General features: G+C 47.1%; 1 protein-coding gene across 1 annotated transcript in view; it reads left to right on the forward strand.

Annotated features, from left to right (window-relative positions):
* Positions 1–10549, forward strand: part of WNT2 (Wnt family member 2) — a 43482-nt gene extending 32933 nt beyond the window's left edge. The window contains exon 5 of the mRNA XM_059395645.1: positions 10114–10549. Coding sequence (XP_059251628.1) covers positions 10114–10343 — 230 coding nt within the window. The 3' untranslated portion in view covers positions 10344–10549. The remainder of the gene's footprint in view (positions 1–10113) is intronic.
* The last annotated feature ends 241 nt before the right edge of the window (positions 10550–10790 follow it).

The raw sequence follows: 10790 nt of genomic DNA on the forward strand, positions 1-10790 counted from the left end.
CCTCCTAAAATGCATCAGGGATCTAGTTCAGAAAGCCTTCCTTGTTCCTTGACTCACAGCACATACCATGAGCTTTAGTAAGTTTATTTATGTATTTGTTTGGTCTCTGTCTGTCCCACTGGATTCTGATTCCATGATGGCGTGGTATGTCTGATCACCACCGGGTCGTCAGCACCTAGCTTGTAGACATGCTGAACCGAGTGGAATGGCAAGTGATAAACAAAAAATATGCTCATCGTAGGAGCTGAATTCTTAGTTATGTTGGTGCAGTGTCATAACTTAAAGATAACTTGGTTTCTTTGACAGGTGATTATTAAGTGTGTCTTCACTCACAGCTTGTGAAAATTCCCATTTAAACTGAAATGTTAAAGGGAATTTTCCCTCCTAAAATGCATCAGGGATCTAGTTCAGAAAGCCTTCCTTGTTCCTTGACTCACAGCACATACCATGAGCTTTAGTAAGTTTATTTATGTATTTGTTTGGTCTCTGTCTGTCCCACTGGATTCTGATTCCATGATGGCGTGGTATGTCTGATCACCACCGGGTCGTCAGCACCTAGCTTGTAGACATGCTGAACCGAGTGGAATGGCAAGTGATAAACAAAAAATATGCTCATCGTAGGAGCTGAATTCTTAGTTATGTTGGTGCAGTGTCATAACTTAAAGATAACTTGGTTTCTTTGACAGGTGATTATTAAGTGTGTCTTCACTCACAGCTTGTGAAAATTCCCATTTAAACTGAAATGTTAAAGGGAATTTTCCCTCATGCTCAAGTGCATTAGTGGACCATGGAAAGAGCTGAAGCTGTTGGTGGCTGCCCATTTCCCTGGAAGAGATAAAACTCTCATAGCCAACAGTAGACTATATTGATGGCTTTTAGTTGCCACCAAATACTCAGTTCTTTTACTCTGTGTGGGACTACTTCTTAGTTCATCTGATTTTGTTGTTAATGCAAGCAAAATACTTCTGATACTACTTTATGTTATAGGCGTGATCTGTAAGTCTGCCTTTCCTTTCAGAATGTAGGTGTACTAAATTTATTAAAATTTTAGGATACACTGAAAAGGGCCCTAATTTGAACTGACAGTGGCAATCAGATTGAATTGTGTAAATTGGGAAAAAAAAGAAAAAAGAAAAAGAAAAAAAGAAAATTTCAGAAAAAAGGAAACAAAATTCTCATTTTCCTATTTTTGAAGTCTTTGACATAATTGGCACCAACAAAAATTTACCAAATTGAGGTCCTTCTTTTTTGTAACAGAAAAAAACTAATATGTCACAAACAAAAGAATGAACTTAACATATTTTAAAACAATGTATTTGCTTACTTCATGTGAGCTTTCCCCATGGAACTGATTTTGTGCTGGTGTGGTTGATCTCTTCTTTAAATCTCTGCAAATCCTAACCATTCCTGGCATTATGGCTTAGTAGACTTTGGTGCAACCCATCACTACCTATTACTGTTTTTAGTGATTACTGATTGGGTAGCCATGGACAACTTAACTTCTCTGGGTCTCTTCACATAGGTGTTTTATTCAGAAATTCCCATAAATGACTGAGTGACTTGTTAATACATTTCACTCTAAGTTTGCCATCATAGAACCTGAACTTGATGTCACAGACTCCCTTAGGTTGCTATTTTCAATTTCTATCTTTTAAAAAATGTGCTGCATTTTTTTGCATGTGTTCTCTGTATATCCAGTGAGATCATCTGAGTAGAAACCAGGCTGTTAGCTAGCTCACTCTGACCTTAGTGTCTGAGGACTCAGTGGCCGCTCCCTGGGGAAGCATGCCCTCCTTTGTCAAGGAAAAGCTGATCTTCATTTTTAAGAAATTGTTTTTAATTTAATATTTAATGAATTGGGACTTTGTATGTTGACAGCTGAGCACTATGCAGTGTATAGAAGAAATATAAGATCCAACCTCTGTCCTTGGGGAGACAAGATGCATGAGAAATCATCAAACATTTCGTAACAGTATATGAGCTCTATTGCATGACACACATTATAGGACTTGGGAGGGGGTCAGGTGGGCCAGGAGCAGAAACAGAGATTGCTCTATGGAAGGTGCTCAAATAGGCCCGAATCTAGAAGAATGCGAAGACTTCTGATACAGGGAAGGGAGGAAAGCCCAGGACAGCAGATGAGAGTAGCTCTCATGAGGAAACAGCCTACATAGCTAGTCAAGTCAATGGGACAGTGAGGATTTGGCCCAATCCTAAAAGGAATAGGTGGGGGAGCAATGGGAAATAAACTTGGATAGACTAGGTGTGCCAGACATGGAAAGCCTTAAAGAGTCTGAACTTAACTCTTAATTCCATGATAGGATTTGTTAATTTAATGGGACATGCTTTCTTGTGCCAGTCAAGCTTTTCCTGGTTATTAGAAAAATGTTGAATAAAATCCTCTGAGAGAAGGGGAGATACTGTCTGTCCTAGTTTTAGGTTTACAATTCTTACTACGTGAGAGGGAAGCCGTGTGCGTAGATGAATGTGCGGTCTCTAACATTTGCTCTAACATTCTTTTCTTCCCTCGATAAATCTGTGTCGTTAATGACAACATGTAAGTCAACCAGAGGAGAAACAGCCGATTGGATGACGGGCTTAAGTGAATCTTGGTTTATGTCCTAATGGTCAACATATGGGCTTCTGTCAGCCTGGAGTGGCAGGAATTTCCAAAGACGCAGGCCCATCCACAGAGAAAGACCGTTCGAGAGAGCGCCCTTCCTCCGAGGTCCCAGAGGTGTGGATCTGGGAACTATTAGCAAAAGCTCTCCGTCCTCCTCTGCTGTCAGGAAGATGCATGTCGGTGGAGACAGAAATGTTTTTGCACTGGGAACCCTGACTCCATTATTAATTTTATAGCTCTAGGGAAGGGATGCTTGATTCTGGAAAGTTCCCGCGGCACTGCCCCACCAAAAGTGAGTCCGATGGTCCCAGTTTGCGGGATTTAGAAACTCTGGTTCTTCACCCTCCTTTTCCCCCCATGCACATGGGAACTCTGTGAAGGGTAAAGACCACACTTGCGGGAAGGAGAAAGGAAGATCTGGCCGGAACTCGCACCTTCCCATGGCATAGACATTCCTGACTGCCTGGATCTTATGGACACTGCGTCTGGGCAGATCATCTCCTAGCAGTGTGGTGTGAAGGCGACAGTGGAAGGCTGGGTTCCCTGAGGCCGAGTCTGCCATGCTCCGTCTGGAAACTGGGATCCGAACCCAGGCAGGCCACACATCAGGTCACATTTCACAGACCTAAACCTAAGGGAAGTCAGGGAAAAGATCTCGGACTGGCAACTTATCTTAGGTAAACTGAGTAAATCAATGTGCAGTAGGAAATAACATTATAAATCACTATGAATGATTTTTAAAGAAATGTGATTTTTGAATGATTTTAAGAATGATTTTTAAAGAAACACATCTCATATGTGTTTATCTTCTTACCATATACCACTTTGGGAAACTAATGATAGGGCCATTACTCAAAATATTTTTAAAACTTCCATTGAAGTATTTGTAAAGCCCACCACACGAGCTTTGGCGGATGCTGTAAGATGCAGATATGTTACCTATAAAGGTCCATTTGGGGTTAGGACATTTCTCAGCAAATCTTAAAGTCAAGTCCAGGGGAGAGTTAGGTGAGGGAACAGGCTAAGGCATGCTGTTTTGGGTGAGAGGCAAATTGGTGCTATTGGCTTTCCTGAATCAGAAAGTTGTGCTTAGCGAGAGTTCTTCCCAATGCTTTCAACCATAGCCCCATCAGTGACGGAAGTTAAAACCACCTTGAGGTTTTGGGAGGCGTGCATGTTGGTAAAACAGAGAAAATGGTCTTGTCCCTCAAAAAGGTGACAGGAGTTCAGCGGGGCTCCGAGTACAGGGACAATGCATGGAGGCCACTAACTACAGGCTAACTAGCCTTTCTCATTCTCATGTAACTATAGGCGTCTTCACTGTCTGTGGCATGGCATATGCTGGCGAAAAAGTCCCTTCCAAAAAGATTACGCATCAGGACCTTTGCAAGTTCTTCATTTGCTAAAAGGGTGAGGGGAGAGAGCAGGAAGGGTTTTAAAGTTCATCCTCCTGGGATCTGGCAGGGCTGTGGGCTGGTACTCTCTGCCAGATGCCGCCACGGTCAAGAACTTGAGCTCTGGACTTACACAAGCCTTCCTGACCTGCCTGCTGCCCGCTGTGTGATCAAGTTCCTCCCCCTCCTCCACTCCCCCATTTCCAAACTGGTAATCACAGACCCTACTTTCTAAGCTTACAGGAATTAAATTAGATAATACAGGCAAAATGCTTCTCATAGGCCCTAGCCCATGTTGGTGCCCCATAATTGTTGGCTCCAGTTATGAACAAAAAGAAGAGAAAAAGGATGGAAAAGAAGGCAGAGGGCAAGGAAGCAAGGGCAAGAGGAATGAGGGGAAGAGAGGAAAAAGGCAAGGAGGCACGGGCTTTGGACTTCAGGCTGACGTTGGAGCTCGTTTTATTAATCTGGGACTTCCTGCTGTGGTCCAGGCAGGACCACCAATTAACTAATGAGGATTGACTCATTAATGAATGGTATACCATTGGGCGGGGGAGATCTAGAAGTGTATGTCTCAATATTTAGAACTAAAACAAGCAGGAAGATCATAGAACTCGGAGGGTCCCTTTCACAAGGTACACACACACACACACACACAACACACACACACACACACACACACACACACACAATTTATAGTCTTTATTCTTACCTCCTATTTTAAGAATAATGGTGATGTCTTCTGCTTTGGAAAGGACAGTGGGAGGTCCCTAAGACAGCGGAGGCTTTCTGCTATCATTGATAATGGGGCTTTATTTTCAGTCCGGTAAAGGAAAGCAGTGCCAGCAAATTTTGTATAAATTCTGCACCCTAGAAATGTTCTTTTCAGGGTTTTCGTGAAACTGCTCTATATTCTGCTTGAATGATAGCAAGTGTCAAAACTGCTTTCCTTCCCTACAGTCTGTCATTAAATCTACTTAGATGCAAACCCCAAAAGAAGAGCTAATTTGTAGTCCATTGTGCTGTAGCCTCGTGGTCTCCCCAGACGACAGAGCTACCCTGCACCTCTTGGCTGGCACATTCCTGGGAGCCTGGGGTCCTCACAAAGGAGGCCATTCCTCCTCCAGGCTGTGACCCCTGTTCTCACATCAGTGGCTCTCAACCTTCAAAAACCCTTCTCCTCTTCCTCCTTCTGGGCTCTCCTTGTGCCTGGTTTGGGCAGCCAGTGGAGAGTGGTGTGTCCAGATGAATAGTGTTCTCTGGCGTTCTGTAACTGAACGCTGAGCTACTGAGATCTCAGTGCCAGAGGCTTTGTTTCCTTGACTGAAACCACTTCTGAGTTAAGCTCTTGTCAGTGGCCATCACTTTGACCACCTCAGAGATTTGATGGCACTGAGGTCACTTCCCTGAGCCCTCCTGTTCAGAGTCTGGTTCAACTTTTTGCATCTGAAGGACAAAAACACCCCAACTATCGCTGCGACTGGTCAGACCACTGGCTCAGGACCTTCTTAGGCTTCAGGCCACCGGGGAAAGGTCACCAAGTTTGATATCAGTAAAAAGCCCATAGCCTGATTTGGGAATAAGACTCTTCACCTCCCTCTTTGAGCCGCAACCCCCCACCCCAACACACACACATACACACCTCACAGAACCAAGGGGGAGAGAAAATTCCAATTGCGTGCATTCTTATTTTAATGAATGCATATTGGTGGAAGTGAAGAATGCTTATGGGTGTGCAGGTTTATGGAAAAAAACACAAAAAGGTGAAAATTCAGCAGCCTCTGGGGAGGCAGGTGAAGGACCCATTGAGGGGGGGGTCTCCCTTGCACCATGGCTCAGCAGTTACCTCTGAGGTAAAGATTTCCCACTCTGCATCTCCACGCTGACCTCTCTCCTGAGTCCCAAAGAGTATTTTCAGTGAATGTTCCTGCCTGGAGGACCCACTGTCAACAACAAAGTCAATGCGTTGAAAACAAAACTCAGTATCTCGGCTCAAAGCCTGCCCCTCTCCAGGTGTCCCACCCCAAGGAAGGTCACCAGCATAAACCCAGTCACTCAGGCCAGAAGCCTGGGAGTAGTTCCTGACCCTCACCCTCTGTGTCCTGCCCATCCTGCCTCCCCCACAGTCCCCTGAACCCTTTAACCTCTCCCACCCCCACTAGCATCGTCCTTGTCCCGGTCACCCTGTGTCCTCCCCAAGGCACTTCACTGCTAACTTGGCTCCTTGCCTTTACCCTGGCCCTCTGCAATCCATCTGACCCCGGCACCCACCGTGAGCCTTCTGAATGTAAATCCACCATGTCCCCCTTTGGGTAAAAGCTCTCAGTAGCCCTCTTCTGTCCTTGGGTTAGAGTTTCTACGCCCTCACCTGTCCCACAAGGCCTTCCACATCCCAGCTTCTGCTCACCTTTCCCGCCTCTGCTCTCGCCACACTCTCCTTTGAATGCTGCCCTCTAGCCAGGTTAAACACCTTTCCGCTCCTCACATATCAGAGTTTTGCTGGTTTCCTGGTTTTGCCTCGGTGGCCTCCTCCCTCTTCTTTTCGTTACTAGAACATGAAACACATACAGAAAAGTGCACACCACCTGTATAGCTCAGGGAATGGTCTCCAACGAACACACCCATATAATCTATGTCCAGACCAAGACCTGAAGAGCACTGATACTCCAGAAACCTCCTCATGCCCCTTTTCACCCTTTCCCAAGGGAAATCACTACCCTGAGTTCTAATAGCATAGAGGGATTGTTCCCACTTTCGTACTTTATGTAATTAGAACCTACCGAATTGTGTCTGATGTCTACTGCTGCATAAAAAAACCACCCATAAATTTCACAGTCTAAAACAACCTTCAAGTCCCATCTCAGACTCATCAGTCCTTGCTGCCGTGCTCTTTTGTCCGCTTTGCCACCAAGTGAAAATTGGCCACACTCCGTGCCCATCTGCCCTCACCCCCACTCACCCCACAAGATCGCTGCTGTGTCCTCTGGTTCTGCTACAGCAGCTCTCCTCAGAGGGTGCCTGTTACCTCCTTCGTGTTGAGCCAAGTGCTCCGTTTTCAGTCTTTCCGTCCTAACCCTCTGCCCTCAATTCCGTGAGTCCCAAGTCCTAGTGATTGTCCCCCGTTTCACCCATCACGTATTTGTCCTACGCTCATTGTCTCCTGCCTGGACTAACCAGCTGCCTCAAGGATACCTCCCTGCCCCATGCCGACGGGCTTTCCACTGATGACAAATCTGGACAGGCTTGCTGCTCACCATGGGATGAAACCCAAACTGTAGCAAGGCAGGAAGGCCTTGAACCCCTGCCTCGCCATGCCTGTGCCGTGGCCACACTGGCTCTGCGTCCCACGAACGCACCCTGGGGTGTCTGCTGGGAGGTTCTGTCTTACCCAAGATGCCCTTTGCTCCCTTCTCCCTCCAGACCTACTTATCCTTTCCATCTTACCTCCGAAGCCACCTCTGTAAAACTGTGCTGGTAACAGCTCCTTTTCTGACCCTGTTTGCTGCTATTGGTATTAATAACACTCATTATCATGACTATATATTTGACTCACTCTCTCTGGAACATAAGCTCCTCGGAGCAGGATCTCTGTTTTGTTCTGATATATCCCAAGCTCCCATAACTGTGCCTAGCACATAGTAGGCACTCAATAAACTGGCTAATGAGTAGAAGGGTAACATTCACTGAGCCCTTATTTGCCAGGTGTTTTTCCTGCAGGATCTCATTCCCTCCTCACCACAGTCCTGTGAGGAAGGAACTCCATTTTTATCCCAGATTCACAAGGGAAGAAACTGACGTCTACTGCGATGAAACAGCTTGCCCAAGGTCACCCAGCTGATGGATGGCAAAAGCTAGGACTTGGATCCCGATGTGTCCAAGCTCTAAATAACCTGATTCTACCATCGTGAGTTTGTCTCCGGTGCTGCTTTGCCCAAAACTCTCCTGGAGGTTACAGAAGGTCTTCAGCAAACAGAAGAGTTATCTTAAAGTACTGCGGGTACCTCTTTACGGAGTAATCTCTTCATTATAGTATGAGTGCTCAGAGAACAGGAAGTAGATTCTAATTATTTTACCTCTCCACCACCACTACCCAAAAACTCTAAAGAGTCGGCACAGTGTCTTACATGTTTGTGTTCATTAGATGTTTGTTGAATGAAATAACAGGCGTGCTGTTAGGAAGCAGTCCTTCTTGTCCAGTCAGTAATTCTGAGCACTGTCCTGATGATTGCCCCCAACCGCGTGCTGCCTCTTCTGTGTGCTTCTTCAGCACGATAGAGGCTCCTGGCCATCCCTGGCTGACCCCCTTCTTCCCCCTGACCCCAGCCCTTTGCCATCCTTCCGGTCATCGTGAAATCCCCTGCCCGTCTTCCTGCTGTCAGTGGCCTGATCACGCAGAAGAAGTTCTGCCCAGCCTCTCCTCTTCTTGACCTCACGGCCTGCTGGAACCTGGCTGCTTCCTGGGTCATTCTTGACAGGCAGGGCAGCATGACATTTATGTAGATAATTGGAACACACTTTGGATTGTGGTAAACAAAGAGAGTCACGAGGCAGTGCAGGAGTTATGAAGCAGGAGAAATTTCTTGTTAAATGATAGAGGAACTGGAAGTAAATGAAGACCCTGTCTTTTTCATCCTGACACACTTTTTTTTTTTTTTTTTTTTTTTTTTTTTTTTTTTTTTTTTTTTTTTAAATAAGGAGCTTAGCTTCTCTCAGTTTGTCAATTATTTAGGATTGTTGATTGCAAGTAATAGAAACCGGAGTGGTTTAAGCTGAGGGGAAATTTATCATAAGGATACAGAATCTCTAGGAACCCAAAGGTTGGAATGCAGCCAGGCCTCAGGGATATATGGAAGCAGCTCCAGGAAGATAGTCCAGAATCTGGGCGGCAACCTCTTTCCATGTCCTGTCTTCACTGTCTATGTACATCCGTCTCATTCTTACTTCTCTGTAGACTTCCACTTGCCCACATACTTCATCATGGTGGATGGCTGCCAGGGGCTATTGAATATGTATTTGGCACGACCGCCTAGCTCCCGCAAAACTGCCAGTCCCCAGAGAAGTCTACCTGATTGGCTGGCACAAGCCAGGTCCCCATGCCCTGTCCAGTCACCTGTCACCAGCAGAGCCAGTGATGGTGTTCAACATGGCTGCCAAGTGTCCATTTCTGTGCCAGAGAAGAAGCAGAAAGGATCCTTCTGAGCTGAGCAAACGCCCCACAAAGGCCCACTACATTTTGTTCTGTTGTCTAATAAAACTCTTATGGAAGAATTCCGGTGCTTCCCCAGGAATAGAACACATGAAGAGGCACCCTATCTTTGAGAGTCTTTTTCAGACACAAATACATAAAAATGAATAGCTATTTAGGAAACCTCACCTTAAATAACTAAGACAATGTTCCAGTGGTAGTTGCCAGTAGGTTTTTAAGCCACTTCTGTTCATTGCAGGCTTAGCATCCTGGCTTCGCCCAGGAGCCTCACACACCTATAGATGGTCCACTGGCCCATAGTGCTTGTGGTAAAGCAGACGGGCGTCGCTCCCTCCTCAAGGTCTTACACCAACGATGCCCACGCCTCCCCATCAGCAGCCAGAGTTCTCTCCTCTTTCACATAAGGCAGGGTAGTCAGGTCTGGGGAGAGAGAATCCCCTCCCTTTGAGGGAGTTCTGACAACTTCTGAACCTGGGTCATGGCTTTCTTGACGTGGTTTGAGGGCAGGTGGGAGGGAGCTAGGATAGATCCTTCTTTCATTCTGAGCTGGCCTTGCACACTCAGTGATCCACCTGTGCAAGGCTGGGTAGGGCTAAACCCAAAACGTTTATCCAGCTCAGAAGTGGGAGCCCTAGAGGTAAGTTGCCCCAGGCAGCTCCAAAGTTTCGCATCAGTCTTTCTTGGACTTGGCCCTGTGGGCAGGGCTTCACTCACAGCAGCCTGGTGCCTGGGCATGACAGACCCTGTCTGGGCCTCAGCACAGGGGCTCAGCCCCAGGCTGTGGTGACAAGGGGCCGGGCACCATCCCAGAGGAGGGATTCTCCCATTCCTGAGGCCTGTTGTATTCGGCCCACACCTTCTCAGTGACCCCACCCCGGCTTGTCTTCCAGGCTCTCCAGGGACAGCAGGCCGAGTGTGCAACCTGACTTCCCGCGGCATGGACAGCTGCGAGGTCATGTGCTGCGGGAGAGGCTACGACACCTCCCGCGTCACCCGGATGACCAAGTGCGAGTGTAAGTTCCACTGGTGCTGTGCCGTGCGCTGTCAGGACTGTCTGGAGGCCCTGGACGTGCACACGTGCAAGGCCCCCAAGAGCGCTGACTGGGCAGCTCCCACATGATGCCGGCGGAAGGCCCCGCCCACCTGGCCTCCTGCAAAGACTCCGGGCCTCTGGGCTTTCTCGGGGAGATACTTCCTAAGGCATGTGACCTTTGTCTCAACAGAAGCCCCTTCTCCCTCCCTGAGGGCCCCAGGACAGGGGCCACATGCTGCACATAAAGCATGCCTTATCCTCCCCGACTTCCAGCATTCTGGGGGCACATCTCTTCCTGGTGGGGACTGACTGCTAAGAGGGGAAGGGGGAGGCAGCGGGGTGGGGGTTGTCTAGCTGATCCCAGTCTCCACCCACTAGACCTTTCCTCTTTCTGGAGCACTTGGCCAGAGGGAAAGAGTGTCCCAAAGGAGCTTTTTCTGTGTCTCACAATAAATGTTCATAGTTTGAGAAATTCTGTACTTCGCTCTGGAGGATAAAGACAGCAGGACCAATTGCCACTGAATTAACTTTAAA

This window comes from Mustela nigripes, chromosome 4 (assembly GCF_022355385.1).
Source record: "Mustela nigripes isolate SB6536 chromosome 4, MUSNIG.SB6536, whole genome shotgun sequence".
Classification (NCBI taxonomy): domain Eukaryota; kingdom Metazoa; phylum Chordata; class Mammalia; order Carnivora; family Mustelidae; genus Mustela; species Mustela nigripes.